At 63.0% G+C, this 15,159-nt stretch overlaps 6 protein-coding genes across 6 annotated transcripts; 3 read left to right on the top strand and 3 right to left on the bottom strand.

The window, feature by feature from the left end:
- Window positions 1-350: 350 nt before the first annotated feature.
- Window positions 351-4,473, top strand: SCC2_1 (Sister chromatid cohesion protein 2; the record flags this gene model as incomplete). Its single annotated transcript, XM_069357365.1, has 10 exons — window positions 351-534; window positions 578-764; window positions 800-1,596; window positions 1,635-2,167; window positions 2,204-2,300; window positions 2,339-2,673; window positions 2,711-3,190; window positions 3,225-3,476; window positions 3,516-3,751; window positions 3,789-4,473. The coding sequence occupies 10 exons, from the start codon at window positions 351-353 to the stop codon at window positions 4,471-4,473; spliced, it is 3,786 nt and encodes a 1,261-aa protein (XP_069205302.1).
- Window positions 4,474-4,666: 193 nt separating this feature from the next.
- SCC2_2 (Sister chromatid cohesion protein 2) lies at window positions 4,667-6,604 on the top strand (the record flags this gene model as incomplete). The annotated part of the gene is made up of 8 exons (XM_069357366.1): window positions 4,667-4,892; window positions 4,931-5,359; window positions 5,398-5,591; window positions 5,628-5,930; window positions 5,974-6,177; window positions 6,214-6,317; window positions 6,358-6,511; window positions 6,557-6,604. 8 exons carry the CDS (start codon window positions 4,667-4,669, stop codon window positions 6,602-6,604), a joined length of 1,662 nt encoding a protein of 553 aa, XP_069205303.1.
- Window positions 6,605-6,715: 111 nt separating this feature from the next.
- On the bottom strand, window positions 6,716-8,788 carry Q8F55_008991 (uncharacterized protein; the record flags this gene model as incomplete). The annotated part of the gene is made up of 2 exons (XM_069357367.1): window positions 7,778-8,788; window positions 6,716-7,731 (listed from the first exon to the last, which is right to left on the bottom strand). Exons 1-2 carry the CDS (start codon window positions 8,772-8,774, stop codon window positions 6,716-6,718), a joined length of 2,013 nt encoding a protein of 670 aa, XP_069205304.1. The 5' UTR covers window positions 8,775-8,788.
- An 897-nt stretch (window positions 8,789-9,685) lies between these two features.
- Q8F55_008992 (uncharacterized protein) lies at window positions 9,686-11,314 on the top strand (the record flags this gene model as incomplete). Its single annotated transcript, XM_069357368.1, has 5 exons — window positions 9,686-9,854; window positions 9,890-10,042; window positions 10,090-10,114; window positions 10,160-10,278; window positions 10,356-11,314. The coding sequence occupies 5 exons, from the start codon at window positions 9,686-9,688 to the stop codon at window positions 11,312-11,314; spliced, it is 1,425 nt and encodes a 474-aa protein (XP_069205305.1).
- A 151-nt stretch (window positions 11,315-11,465) lies between these two features.
- On the bottom strand, window positions 11,466-12,474 carry Q8F55_008993 (uncharacterized protein; the record flags this gene model as incomplete). The annotated part of the gene is made up of 3 exons (XM_069357369.1): window positions 11,466-11,823; window positions 11,858-12,133; window positions 12,221-12,474. The coding sequence occupies 3 exons, from the start codon at window positions 12,472-12,474 to the stop codon at window positions 11,466-11,468; spliced, it is 888 nt and encodes a 295-aa protein (XP_069205306.1).
- Window positions 12,475-12,758: 284 nt separating this feature from the next.
- Window positions 12,759-14,402, bottom strand: Q8F55_008994 (uncharacterized protein; the record flags this gene model as incomplete). Its single annotated transcript, XM_069357370.1, has 4 exons — window positions 12,759-13,236; window positions 13,287-13,950; window positions 13,986-14,181; window positions 14,229-14,402. The coding sequence occupies 4 exons, from the start codon at window positions 14,400-14,402 to the stop codon at window positions 12,759-12,761; spliced, it is 1,512 nt and encodes a 503-aa protein (XP_069205307.1).
- Between the last annotated feature and the right edge of the window lie 757 nt (window positions 14,403-15,159).

Below are 15,159 nucleotides of genomic sequence, written 5' to 3' on the forward strand. Positions count from 1 at the left end.
CGCGTCCCTTCCCTTGCGTCTCCCGCCTGGACCCGACTTTGTCTCATCCGCTGCCGTCGCGTTTCCCTCGTTCCCTTGGCTGGCGCTGGCTGCTGGCTGGTACACTGAGTCTGCCCTCCACCTCGTTTGTCGCGCCTGACCCGATCATTTCGACAAGTGACGGACGGCCGGTCGACTCATCTCGCCGCGACACACACGCACACATACTCCACTTTTGACCTTCCCTCAACCATCACTTGCATCTCGATCCCATCCTCGACGCGCACAACGCCACTCACCCCAATCACCATTCATCCTCCCTCCATCCCCATCCCCAGCATCATCACGCCGACTCACGACAACGACCGGGCATGGCCCACCAACTCCCGCCCAACGGCGGCCACCTTCACTGGGCAAGCGGCGGCGGCGGCAGCGGTACCGGCACCGGCACCGATCAGCAGTCTTCCCTCCCCCCAAACGTGCCTTCCCCCTACGACGACCCGGCGACAATCCTGCGCGTCTACCCCCTGATAAACTACACGCCGACAGCACGAGGTGAGCAAGGCAGAAGCGCCGCTGGCCATACTGACGCTCCCAGTCGCTGGCCACTTTGCCCCACACACGGTCGCGTACCAGCCCCCCGCGTCTTCCTCGAGCCTGTACCCCCAGTACCAGGCCGGCTTCCAGCGCCTCGACAGTCTCCAGACGGCCGAGGATCTGCTCGCACGCAACGATGTCCTGCAAAGGATAGCGCCCATGATCCAAGGGAGCAGCTATGGCAACCAGTGAGTTGATGAGCTGAGCGTCGGGCTGACGACAGGCCATACACAATACAGCCGCCCACGCAGCATGCCTTCCCTCCCCAGAACGCCTTCCCTCTAGCGACGAATGGGCACAGCAACCCCCCATTACCACCGGCCCCGGTCCCAGACTTTGTCAACCACCGCATGATGGCCTACGACTTCTTTCCGTCGACGCCGACGTCTTCCTCGTCGGTCCAGCCGCCAACGCCAAGCTCCGTCGCTGGGTCGTCGCCGGCGCCCTCGGCTAGAGGAGACCCAGAGTTCTTTGAGCAGTTCATCGACCGCTCGTACATCGACGGCACGAACGGGCTACGACTCAACAGCCCTGCGCCGTACACTGGCCCACATACCGCTCCCACTTCACAGTCGGGTTGGTCCAAGCCGAGCTCGGTGAACGTAACGCCGACGCACTCGCGCACCGGGATCAAGCCGGAGACAGACGAGTCACCAGATCCCCTCAGCCTCACTGGGCCCTCGCCGTCGAAGAAGCACAAGTCGTCTACGGACCTGCGCGCGTCGCCATCACCGTCAAAGTCGCGCCCGTCGAGCGTTGTTGTCTTGATTCCGACGAAACGCGCCGACTTGGTGGACAATGACCCTTCCCTCCGGACGCTTTCAGACCGCGCTCGCTCGACAGGGTCACTACACTCCACACCGGCATTAGACAACCACGAGTCGGACGAAGACGATATCAACTGGGGTGACAGCAGAAAGGTGGACACGGACGGTGACTACCACATGAGTCATGGCGCCGTCGATAATCAGGCCCAGTACCTGCCAACCGGGGGACGCACTGGAGAGAGGGATCAGCGCAGTGAGTGTGGCTGCGCAGTACAAGGGCTCACATCTCAGGCTCGTACCAAAAGCTGCAGAACCTGCTGGAGGATATCTTCGAGGAGCAAGATTCCTTCGCGGCAGAACCATCGCCAGAAGACGTGTCGAATTCTCGCTTCTTCTCTGGCGTCTCGAGCGACGGAGCGCACGCCCTCTTGTCCGTGGACGCCTTGAATAAGGTTGCCCGGTATGTGTCTCGGCTACAGCATAGCAAGAAGCGTCAGCGGACCAAGAGCGACAGCGGCGGCATCCCTTGGGACGCAGAAAGCATCTTGCGCATCCTCAAGATGATGGAGAAGATCATGCGCGAGGCAGAGTATGCCAACCCGTTCCCAGACTCGGGACGTCATGCGACAGGGACATCAGCCTCGCCCCAGAAGAAGAAGAAGGGAGCCAAGAAGGCCGCAGATGAAGGTGGTCAGGAAGGAACACCCGAGGTGGACGAGGCGGACATGCTTGAGCTTGAGAACATCCTCGCAGGCATGTCCACCGCTGCGTCTGCTGCGCTGTGCTGCCTTGTCATTATGGCGACCGACGGGCTTCCCAAGCAGGTGAGTCGGCCTGGTATGGTGCAGAGCTGACGATAGCTCTTCTCCGAGGATCTCTTATCGCTTGCGGTGTTGACTGTGCGCCACTCGATGGACTCTGTCATCTTCAAGGTCGTCGAAGGTCTCGCGAGCGAGAGTAAGTGCCTCCAGTGTTGCCGAGCACTGATGGTCCAGGTGTAAACTCCAACCGTCTCGCACTCGTTGTCAATGCGGAAGCGTCCGCAGCCGCCAATGGCAGGTCACGCAAGGCTGATCCGCTCTTCAAGAATGGCAACATCTCGTCGATCGCTCAAGCGACGTGTGCCGCAGTCCCCCATATTGCTGGTTTGCTTGACCGACCAGACATGTCACTATCGGAAGAACTGTTCACCTCGACAGTCTACATGGCAATCGGCCCTGTCTTCGTGCGCGAGCCGGCCACTCGCCGTGGTAAGAAGGACGGTGGTAACGGCCCGGCCTGGTCTGTGATGAAGAGCCTCAGAACGGAGTCTCTGGGGTGCCTCCGCGGCGTGAGTGTTAGCTCCGGGATGCTTCCTGACATGCCAGGCCTTTGCCCACTACGAAGATCAGCGCCTGTGGATCATCGACATGATCCTCCAGTCCTTGTCCAAGGTCCAGGAACAGGGATCGGCTCAGCCCCATTTCCAGCTGTCCAACGGCAACTCGATCCACACCCTCAGCGCCCTGCTGCTGCAACTTGTCCAGGCGTCGTCCTACGGCGTCGGATCGCGTATCCGGCGGCTCCGCAGATCAGCCGAGGCGAGCAGCGAGATTCCTGACCCAGAGAAGGCGCAGCAAGGCGAGATCCAAATCCTCGGCGAAGCCTTTGATGCCGCCCTTCGTTCTACAAAGACGATTGCAGGCCACCTGGTCCAGAAGGCCGGCGCATCGAAGGGAAACAAGTCGTCCAGTGATACCGACTTCAAAGCCATCCTGGACACGTTTGTCGCCGATCTCCTTACAGTGGTCTACCGCCCTGAATGGCCGGCCGCTCCCCTCTTCCTCAACATCCTGTCCAAGATCTTCGTGAGTAGTTCGGTCAGACGCCCACTGACATCAGATTGGCGCTCTCGACAACCAGCGGAGTACACATGAGGCTTCTGCCGCTCGCGCAGTCGCCATGGACTACCTTGGTGACATCGCCGCTCGGCTGCGGGCCTTGCACCAGCAGATCGAGAGCAAGACTAAGGTCCCAAGCCTCGACGAGATTATCGCAGACGCCAACATCGATGGCATGGTGGCGCTTGCCAAGGCGCAGACCACCATTCAGAGCTTCCTGTCCACGGCGTCTCGTGAAGACAGCATGTTTGTGGTGAGTTGTGGCTTCGTCGATGGCAGCGCTGATCAAAAGTCATCCGGCGAGATGTCGCAAATGCTGTGGGCGCAAGAGCTCGACTCGGCACAGCGGAAGATCGTCTCGGTACTGGAGAAGGTCGTTACCGAGGTCGTTGATGAGGACGAGGATGCAGAGGCGCCAGGATCCCAGAACGCTTCGGTGAACAGGGACAACCTGCAGATCATTGCCCGAGAGATTGGCCTTGCCATTCGAAAGGTCTGGAACCCAGAGGACCAGTTATTCGAGATCAGGTGAGGCCAATGATCCGACTTCGGCTGACTCTCTCAGCGATCCCCACCAGGCAGATGAGGCGCTGCAGGCATCTTTGGCGATCTCCCGCACCCGACCATTGCAAGGGGCGTTCGAGCCGCTTCTTCGCGGCCTGTCCATTGCCATGAACTCGACCGTCGTGGGTCTGCGCTCAAAGGCGATCCGTGGTCTCGGTAGTGTGGTGGTCGCCGACCCAGACTTGTTAAGCCAAGACTCGGTCCGCAATGCTCTGGAATTAGGCTTGTCCGACTCTTCGCCCCAAGTCCGTGACGCGGCTGTGGATCTCGTCGGCAAGTATGTTGTCCAGCGGTCCAACCTTGCGGTCGAGTACTACCCATTGATCGCCGAACGCATCACGGACACCGGTCTTGGCGTGCGCAAGCGCGTTATCAGGTTACTCCGCGGCATCTTCGAAGCTACCGAAGATCACGACACTCGCATCGAGATCTGTTACCAACTCCTCCGAGCCGGCGCGGAGGATGAAGACGAGGGCGTCCAGGAGCTCGCCATCAAGTCTCTGTCTGACATCATCTACCCCAACACCAAGTTTGTGGCTGAGGAGACTGCTGGCCTCCTCGTGGACATCCTGGGCAAGTTCCGGTCCAACGAGTCGCTTGAGTCGGCCCTTCAAGCTGTAAGTTGTCAATGCAGTCCGAGGCTGACTTGGACAGATCTCAGCTCAGTGCACCAAGAATGGGCATAGCAACTACTTTGCCCAGACCCTGGACGCCCTCATCAACCGCCTCGTGGAAGCAACAGAGGAGTCTGACTTCGATGTGCCTAGTCACATTCGCGCCATCGAGCTCCTCAGCTCCGACAACCCCGGCTTGATCGAGACGAAGAAGGCGTCCATCTTGCTCACCTTCCTGCGCCAGGCCACCGACGAAAGCCAGCAGATGACAAACGACCTGCTCCTTCAGATCTTCACCCGGTCGATTCCGCACCTCCCCAAAGCAGCCACCACCTTTGCGCAGGACTTGTCGAAGACAGTGTTCGGTATGATCACCAAGCCGACCTCTGGCCTGAACTCGCTCCGGCCACTGGTCAGCTGCTACTGCTCGGTCGTGAACAACCTTACACGTGATCATGAGTCTCTGGGGAAGCTGCTGTTCTCCTGCATCGGTGAGTTGCTATACCTTGGCTGGAAGCTGACCCGATAGCCAAGACACGCAAGGACATCGGGGCCATTGCTCGCATGAACCAGGCTCAGTACAAGGGAGCGGCGATGGTGTTCTACATCGTTGCGCTCATTGCCGAGTACGGCAAGCTTGAGACTGTGGCCCAGACCGACGACAAGGTGCGCAACATTGTGGACAGAATCTCGCAGAGACCGCTCTCGGAGCACTTATTCGATGTCTTCCTCGAGTTTGCGATGGCCTCGTCGTCTCAACACGCTCCGATGCTGTGTCTCGGCGCCCTTTATCGGACCAACCCCCGATTCATTATCCACGAGAAGTCTACAACCTGGATGCGAGGCATCATCGAGTCGCCAAACCTGGACAACCAGGCTCGAGTGCTCCAGCTGCTCCACGACTTCTTGGTGTCACAGGCTACGCAGTCACAGCCTACCAAGGCGACCAAGGCCAAAGGTAAGGATGGCAGTAGAAGCCCCGCGCTGACCAAACAGCCTCAGACAAGGGTGTCAGTGATCTCATCGGCAGTGGCGCGGATCTGCATCAGTCGAGTGTCTCGACTGCTCTCGTTCAGGCCAACATCGATTTTATCACCAAGAGCGCAATGTCTTCTCACAACGCTCTCCAGGCCGCAGCCATGGAGGTCTTTTCATTCACTGTGAACCAAGGCCTCTACCACCCGGGAATGGTGAGTGACAGTGCCCTGCCCACACTGACAAGACAGCTCCTGCCTATCTTGGTCTCGCTGGAGACGAGCCCCAGCCAGCGTATTGCCAGGCGGGCTCTGGCCTTGCACTCGTCGCTGCACACCAAGCACGCGTCGATGCTCAGCGTTAACTACCTTCATCTGGCGCGCGAGACGTTCAACTATCAGAAGACCATCACGTCCGAAGTGGTTGGCGACCGGAACGGAGAAGCACTTCTCAATGGCTGGTACGAGCTGCTGAGCGAGAAGCGCGCTTGGAAGATTGCTTTCCTGCAGCAACTTACCAAGGCGTTTGACTATGAGCTGTTGGGCGACTCCCCGGTACGTGACCCAGTTTGTGTTCGTCGTTGCTGACATGGCCTAGATTGAACCAGAGGTGGCACTCTACATTGCCGAGAACCTGGCAGTGCTGGAGTATCAGGCGCAGGAAGAGGTCATGGTTGTCATCCAGCAACTGAGCCAGGTTGTACGCGATGGCCTCGGCGTCGCCAACAGCATCGAGGAGGGCAAGATAATGGCGACGATGGGAACGGAGCCGATCGCCGACAAGGCTGCGATCGTGTCGGAGGTGGGTGGAGAGAGGTAATGAAGCTGACCCATGCAGATGGAGCAGATCCCTGCGAGACGACTGGCCAACGCGGCGACGGTCGTTGGTCTCGCTCTGCTGACCAAGAGCCTCCTGCTTGCGGAGTACGGTCTGACAGAAGAGTAGGTCTCGCGAGACTTGAGCGTGTGCTGACTCTGTTAGCAAATGCCTCAAGCTTGTCGCTGGCAAGAAGAACCCCGTGGGGGACAAGCCGGCGACGCGGAAGAGCCCGCAGCCGATTCCGCTGGACAGCACGCGCTTGCCGTACCCGCGGGGCGTCGAGACAGTGGACGAGTACTTTGCTCTCCAGAGTGCAGTGAGTTGACATGGCTACTATCGTGTGCTCAGCTCTGACCCCCAGTTCCTACAATTAATGAGGGAAGACGGCAGCCTCGGGCTGCCCGTGTAACTTGTACAATCGAGACATGTATCATTAGCGCATTGACGCGGGTGCCTACACTAATCTGTTACATGGTCTATACCGAAGCCCTCGCCCTCCGCACACGCGCCCTCGCACCCTCTACCATCCGTTCTGGGCATTGACCTTGCAGTTTGCGAGCAGGTCGTCGGGCAGGGTGAACTTTGCAATCTCGCTGGGCAGGTTTGTCAAGGTGAGAAGGAGACCAATCTCCATGTGCCAGGTGATGTGGCAGTGGAAGGCCCAGATGCCGGGGTTGTCCATAATCATGCGGAGCACGACGTGGCCGTACGAGGGGATGAAGATTGTGTCGCGGCGCATGGGGTTTGTCGTGTTGAAGGACGACGAGTCGCCGTAGAAGTGGCCGGTGCCCTGCGACATGACGAAGAAGGTGTGGCCGTGCATGTGGAAGGGGTGCGAGCCGTCGTCCTGCGAGTTTACGACGAGGTCGAACACGCCGTAACTCGGGTTGATGTAGTTGAGCTGGTCGCCGATGTTGGCGGCAATGTACGTGGCGTTGGCGGCCGTGCTGGCGTTGATGGCGCTGAGGGCCATCTGGCCGGGCGGGAGCGGGGTCCAGCTCGTCTGGTTGAAGAACATGTAGTGCTTGTTGTCGGCCGTGTACTGCATGTTGAACGCGACGTTCTGCTGCACCGTTGGCTGCGGCGCGTCGACCTTGTCAGCGGGCACGAACGGCGTCATGGTGCCAAACTGCACGCCGTCCGGCGCCGGCGTGTCGGCGGGGAGCGTGGCGGTGTCGACGCCAGCGTACCGGAGCACGCCGAGGGTCGTCTCGTTGAACTGCGGGCCCGTGTACCGCAGCTGGTCGGTGCCGAGCACGTTGCGGATCCAGTAGGCTCCGGGCTTCTGGTCGAGCGTCACGAGCACAGAGTAGCGCTGGGCGACGGCGAGCTCGACGCTCTGCGCCACGAACGGCTCGATGCTCACGCCGTCGGCCTCGACGACAGTCAGGTTGTGCCCGTCGATCGAGAAGACGGTCGTCGTGAACGTGCCGGCGTTGATCAGACGGATGCGGTACGTGCTGTTGGCTTCGAGCGTCACGTTGTAGTAGTCTGTCGTGAGGTCGCCGCAGTGGTTGGTCTCGGGGTAGAGTGTGCCTGGGGGGGGTCAGCGGACTGGGGGAGGGGAGGGGCTAGCACGCACCGGTCGTGTCGGAGCGCTTGCGCTGCGAGACCTTGCGCTGCATGCCCAAGTCGCGCTGCAGGCCGAGGCCGCGCCGGCGCTCAGCGATAACCAGGTCACTGGCGGGGATGTAGGCGCAGCGGCTCTGGGACACGCCGTTGATCATGCCTCCGTCCGGGCTCGGCTCGTCGCCGGGCTGGCCGTCGATGCCCGTCCCAGTCGCGGTGAAGCGCCACTCGAGCGCCGTCGACACGGTGTTGTACTGGTCGTTGAGGATGAACGTGTACTCGTCGTCATACTTGTGCTGCGCGGCCGTCTCGTTCGGCGCGTGGAAGATGATGGGGCCAAACAGGCCGTCGGTGTACTGCGCCGCCTTGTGCGCGTGGTACCACGTCGTGCCGACGTCCTGCACCGTAAAGTTGTAGGTGAAGCTGCCCTTGGGCGGGACGCCGCACTGCGTGATGCTGTACGTCCCGTCGTAGTAGTTTGTCCCGTTCTGCTTGAGCGCGTGCCAGTGGATGGCGGTCTCGTTGGTCATGTTGTTGTACACGTGGACGATGACCCGGTCGCCGAGGTTGGCCTCGAGCACGGGGCCCGGCGAGAGGCCGTTGATCGTGATCACGGGCTTTGTGAGCGCGCCGGGGGACGAGAGCGCCTGGTCGATCGTCCAGTTGAAGGTGCGCGTCGTCGGCGTCGACGAGATGGAAAAGTTGCGCTTCGAGCCCTGCCACCGGTCGAGGTCGCCGAGGAGGGCCGCGCGGGAGACGACGGCGGTGATGTCGGACGTGTTGCCCGGCGCTAGGGCGGGGGTGCTGTCGTGGTGGTGCTTCTTGAGGCCGACGCCGAGGCCGACGCCCAGCGCCACGCCGAGGACGACGACGACGGCGAGGGCGCCGGCGATGAGGTTGCGCGTGCGGTTCTTGCCGCCCGTGCTGCTCTTGCCCTTGGCGCCGCTGCCGCTCTGCCCGGCGGGGCTGGCGAGGGCCACCTTTTCTTCCTGTCTCGTCGTGTCCGACATGGTGCTGTGGGCGAGCTCGTCGGCACCACGGCCTCGAGATTATAGGCGCAAGCCTGCAAAATGCCGCTGGTGCTGGCCGCTTGAGCTTGCCTCCAACCTCGGCTCGTCGTCAAGGTTTCGGCCGGCGCGTATCGCCATGACATTGGGCGTAGAGGTGGACGCCGACTGCGCGCGGCAACGTCGGCGAGCTGTCGGGCGAGCTGTCGGGCGACAGAACGTCTGCCGCTGGCCTGGCGTTTGAGTCAGTGGGCACGCACACGCACATTACGACGACAAGAGCAGGAACGTGCGTGACGCTGCGGCTGCTCGAGATGACTGCGCTGCGGACGGGCTAGTCTCGTGAGGGGGCAGGTCAGGCGAGTTGTCGTCGCCGTCGCAGCTCAGCTCGGGGCTGCCGAGCGGACCGAGGGCCAGCCGACGCGCCGTGTCTATCTATATCTAACGCTGGCGCTTGTCGATTAGGGCGACTGTCCAATGGGTGCTGGAGCATTAGACGGCGCCGGCACGTGGGGCGAGGTCGCGGTGGATGAGGCAGGTGGCTGACGTATTTATAGCACATTGTCGCGGGTTTAGCCTCGAGTTTAAGTCTACCTCGCCCTGCGACCCACTCCTTCATGACCGCGGCATTTTGCCTGGCGGGTGTCTCGCGCGAGCGTGCTGACACCGGCACGCTCTGGCCCACGTTCTTGGCTGCACGCGGAGCGGCTGACCCAGAGCAGACGGCCGGCACGTACAGCGACGTCGGCGCCGTCGGCCAATCCCGTCTGTGCCGATGCACGAGTGCCGCGAGGCGGGCGACCCTCCGACCCGTGGTCCAGAATGCGACGAGCTGACGGGCGACTCGGCAGCATCGCAGCCCTCATAAGGCAGCGCCCGAGCTCAGACCTACCTAGCCCACCCCCCCAGCCACCATGCACGCCGCCGCCGCCACCGCCGTCTTCGCGCTCCTCGCCCCCCTCGTCTCCGCCGTCACGGTGCAGAAGTTCGTGGCCCCCGGCCCCGGGCCGCTGCAGCAGAGCCCGACGTACACGGGCAAGACGAACGGCTCGCTCCCCATCCAGGAGGTCGTCAAGGGCAAGGGTGGGTGGCCGGGCTTGGCGGGCAGCTGACAGCAGCGTACGACCGCTTCATTACAGTGTGGCTCGAGAACACCGACTTTGCGACCGCCGCCAATGACCCGACGTTCCAGAAGCTCGCGTCCGAGGGCATCCTGCTCACCAACTACAACGGTGTGACGCACCCCTCGGAGCCCAACTACTTTGCTGCGCGTGAGTTGCGTGGCGGCTGTGTGGCGGGCGCTGCTGACTCCTCTTAGTCGCCGGTGACTTCTTCGGCATGCCGTGAGTACTGTGGTCCGCCGACGACCTCCCCCTAACACGCCCCAGCGACGACGACAACTACTACTTCCCGTACAACGTGTCGACCGCCGTCGACCTCCTCGAGACCAAGAACATCTCGTGGGCGTCGTACCAGGAGAACGCGCCGACCGACGGCTTTGCCGGTGGTGAGTGGGGCCCGCACGCGGCCGTGCCGTGACCCTGCCGCCACAACCTGTGGCACTTGCTCACTCCCTCCCCCCAGACTACCCCCAGAAGAACTACGTCAACGCCAGCGCGACCGCGCCGTACACGTACTACAAGCGCAAGCACAACCCGCACATCATCGCCAACACGGTCGCCGGCATCCCCGCCCGCGCGCTCCGCGTGCGCAACTTCAACGACTTTGCCGCCGATGTCAACGCGTCCGCGCTCCCCCAGCACGTCTTCGTGACCCCCAACCTCGTCAACGACGGCCACGACACGGACATCACGTTCATGGGCAGCTGGCTGCAGTACTGGCTCATCCCGCTGCTGCAGGACGCGCGCTTCAACGACAACCGCACGCTCATCCAGCTCACTTTCGACGAGACCGAGTCGTACGACATCCAGAACACGGTCTACACCCTCCTCCTTGGCGGCGCCGTGCCGGCTGCGCTCAAGGGCACCAACGACACGACCTTCTACACCCACTACTCGACCCTCTCGAGCGTCCAGAACAACTGGGACCTGCCCTCGCTCGGTCGCCAGGACGCCAACAAGACCGTCTCGGCCGTGTGGCAGTTCCAGGCCAACATCACGGGCTGGGACAACTACGTGCCCAAGCCCGAGGAGATCCCGCAGCTCAACCTGACGGGCATCTTTGACGGCGTCGCCAACGACGCGCAGTGGATCCCCATCCCCGCGCCCGACGTCAACGCCAAGGGCGCCGGCAACGGCTCGGTCTTCTACAACGCCTCGGCGACCGACCTGACCCAGGCCGCGGCCCCCGCCGCCGTCAACCTCACGGCCATCAAGATCACCAACCCGATCAAGATCAACCCCAACTTTACCTACACGGGCAAGTCGGTCGTCAACGCGTCGTCGCCTGCGGCTATTGCCGCGTCGTCGTCGGCCGCCGCTGCGCCGTCGGCCAGCAAGGGCTCGTCGGGTGTGCGTGGTGCCGTCGTCGCTGGTGCCGGTGTTGTTAGTGTCGTCGCTGCCGCCGTCGCTGCGGTGCTCTAAGCACGGCCGTAGGCCACAGTCTATATTGAGTAGTAAAACCTTCTGGGACCGCCGCCAGGCGAGTATGTTATGGTGTTATGGGTGTGCGTGTGCGTCGAGCAAAGACCAGTCACCTGCAAACCCCGCCGCATCTACAGTATCCATACCACGCCTAGTCACGCCGCGGGCCCGGGATCGCAGCCCACCAAACCACCTGTATAAGTCTAAACCCACACAGCACACCAATCGTGCCCGAGCTATGCGCGACAGCGAGCAGCGCGCGCGCGGTGAACGCGCCGACCAGCACGGCGAGCACGCCGGCCACACGCACGTCGCGGCTCGGCGCGAGCCCGATCACAAACAGGCTCGGGTCGTTGAAGATCTCGACCCAGGTGGTCGTGAGCACGACGGTAGTGTTCATCGGGCTGGCGATGCGCTTGCCCACGATGCCCTGCAGGCCGAGGCTTGCAGACAAAAAGCCGAGCGCGGCCATGCCCCGCGGCGTCGACCAGGACGGGTGGTCCCGCCCGCTTCTCTATCAGCTGCGAACCGGGGCAGACTCACTCGGCATAAGCCCCCTCGCCAGAGAAGTGGGCGCACAGCGCGGCCGCGACGGCGAGCGCGATCTGGATGAGCGCGGTCGTGACCAGCCACGCCCGCCGCTTCGGCCCGACGCGCGCGCCGATGCGCCCCAGGCTCGTGCCGAGCCAGAACGAGACCAGCGCCGTCAGCGCCTGCTGGTCGCCCTTCATGAAGGTGTAGGTGCGCGTGCGCGGCGGGTCGAAGGTGCGTGCTATGGCGATGGCGAGTTGGGCCACGTTGCCGGTCTGGAAGCCTGGCCTAAGAGCGAGCGGGCGTCAGCCCGCGAGCGGGGGTGGGGGGTGGGGGGGGGGGGAAAGCACTGTACGCCCGGCCCACGCCACGTACCACACAAAACACGCCGTAAAACTAATCGCGCTCGTCCACCCCGTCAAAAAGCACGCGAACACGCTGATCCAGTCGCACGCCTTGGCGTCGACCTCGCCCTCCAGCCGGCGTATCAGGCGCACGGCCAGCGAGTGGGGCGGCGCAGAGTTGGCGCGGGGGAGGTCGGCCTCCGCGTCGCGCAGCTGCTCGGTCGACGCCGTCGCGCCGTACGTCGCGATCCCGTTGCTCGTGAGGCCGCCGTTCGGTGCTACCATGCTGCTGCGGGTGGATGGGTGGTGTCGACGTTGTTGGAGCTGCCCGGGTTTATACTTACCCTCGCTGCGTCGAGACCGCACCGCAGTCGGCTCCCTCGGTTCTCGACTTTTTCCGTTGCGTCATTGCCACGCGAGGCGCCAAGCCGGCCTGGGTGACTGCCGTGCTCGCATCAGCCAGATTGCGTGATACTCCAGATCAAGACGATGCATCCCAAAAGATAGGTATGGATTATAGCGTGCGGCTGCTGCTGCACTTTTGTGTTGTGGCGACGCGACGCCCCCGCCTACAGAGTGTACCGGAAGCTCGGCAGGTGCTTGTCCGTCACATCGGCGTACTCGTCGAGCGCCTTGATGACCTGCGCGTCGTCGCTCGCCCCGTCGTCCGCGCGCGGGGCGTCGGCCTTCTCGCCGCCGGCCGCCGGCGCCTCCTTGACCACCAGCGCGTCCCTCCGCTTGTTCTCCTGCACCAGCAGCCACCGGAGCACGAGCGACGCGATCGACGCCGCCGCCATGCTCACAATCACCGTGATCCACGTCGTGCGGTACTTGACCTTGGCCTCGGGCGTCTTGACAGTGTACGAGGCCGCAATGTTGCCGACGTTGTACCCGACAAAGATGGCGCCAGAGGTGACCGCCTTCTTGGTCGAGCCGGCCGTGTTGGCCGACGCGATGGCGAGGAGCAGGACGTACGGCGCGCCAAATGACGCGACGAGGTAGTAGCCCATCAGGGGGCCGATGGCCGGGTGCCAGTTGACTGTCCAGCTGGTGCGCGTCAGCGCGACGTCCACACCCATCAACCCCTCCCCACTCACATGACAATGGCGCCAACGACGACCGGGATACACGACAGCGGCAGCAGGTACGTCCGGATGTTCTTGTACTTGTCGGCAAAGTAGCTGAAGAAGAAGATGGTCACGACCGTGACGAACCCGCCCGGGATGGTGAGGGCGACCGACTGCAGGCCCGTGTACCCGATGCTCTTGATGATGAGCGTGCCGAAAGCCGTGACCGCGCCGTTGCACATGTAGCACATGCACGCGATGAAGAGGTAGATCCACGTCTTGATGTCGACGACGGCCTCGATAAACTGGTCGCGCTTGAACGTCTGCCTGTCGCGCGCGTACGGGTTCTCCTCGAAGCGGCGGACGAGCAGGTCGCGGTCGGCCGCGGTGAAGAAGAAGCCCGGCTCGAGCGGCGACGTGGGGAGGATGGCGAGGATGACAAAGCCCCAGGCGATGGTCACGCTCCCGCAAAAGTAGTAGATGTACTTCCACGCATGCGCGTTGCCGTTCGAACCCAGGCCGTAGTTTATCGCGCCGTTGAACATGGAGAAGATGCCCGTGGCCGAGTACCAGATGCCGAAGCGCACGGCCTGTTCCTGTGGCTTGTACCACAGCGCCGTGATGGCCACGAAGAGGGGTGCGACGACTGACTCGGCGAGTCCGAGGGCGACGCGCTGGACGATGAGGCCCTGGTCTGGAGCGTCAGCAGTGCCGGCTGCTCACACGCACGGTTATGGCACACAACAGTGAGGATGGCGACGAGGCCCCAGGTGACGACGGCCGCGGCGGCAGCGTAGCGCAGGTTGAGCCGGGTCAGGACCAGCGCGACGGGCAGCACGGCGACAATGTAGCCGTAGTAGAAGGCGGCCGACGCCGTCGCATAGCGCGCGGTCGAGGTGACGCCGTTGTGCGTGGTAGCCAGGCCCTGGGCGTGTCAGCGGGTGCTGGCGGCGCAGGCAGGCCACAACCCACCAAGTCCTTGAGGATGCCAAAGGCCGCGGCCGAGGACAGCGCCGCCTTGTCATAGTACTGCAGGCCGAGGGTGATGGTGAGGATGGGCATGAGGATGAGGTCGACCTTCCAGAGCAGGCGGCGCTCGACTGCGCGCCTGTCCGGGTGGGTCGGTGGGAGGTCGGCTGCGCTCATCGCTGCGTGTGTGCGTTATCGACAGACAAACTCGAGTCCGGAGACCAGCTCCGCTATCTTGTAGGAGGCACCGGGGTGCGAACTGGGCTTGATTTCGGAAGTGGTCGCGGGTTCGGGGGTCCGTAAGGCTGAGCGGAGCGGGGGGCCCGCTTGGTGCTGGTGCTGGCTGCCGCCAGTTGGCCGCCGGATGGGGAATGCAGCGAGCGCTGCCAATGGCCGTAGAGGCTTGCGGCAAGAGGCTTGGGACGGCGGCTGGCTTGGACTGATGGCGTTGTCGCAACCTCGCCTCGACTCGAGCGAGATCCGAAAATGGGCAAATGTCTCACCGCTCAGCTCCGTGCGCTCAGGTCCGGACCGGAAACCGGCAGCCGCAGGCGTAGCCGTGACCCACCTCGCCCCGCCATATCATTCATCCACTCGGTGCATGTGAAATCGATAATGCTTGCCTCTGTGGGTGCTCGCTCGGTGAGTGGACGGAGCTGCAGAGCGGCAAGGTCGGCTCGCGCGGTGGGGAGCGACCCGACCCCGCTCGGCAGCCTGGACGGGGGCACGGCAGCCGTCTCCAAGCCGCCGGCGCGCCAGGCGCCACCGCCCGACCTCGGCGCCGTGCTGGCCAGTCTGTCTCGTCTCCACGGCCGCCAGACATGACAGACAGAGCGCGGGACAGCTGGCGTCGTACTCGCCAAAGTGCATGCATAGCGGCGAGCTTAACGCGCAGCGTATCCACTCCACGGCACGTGGCCGTGCAACGCCGGGG

Source organism: Vanrija albida (genome assembly GCF_041260175.1).
Source record: "Vanrija albida strain AlHP1 chromosome Unknown contig_7, whole genome shotgun sequence".
Lineage (NCBI taxonomy): Eukaryota > Fungi > Basidiomycota > Tremellomycetes > Trichosporonales > Trichosporonaceae > Vanrija > Vanrija albida.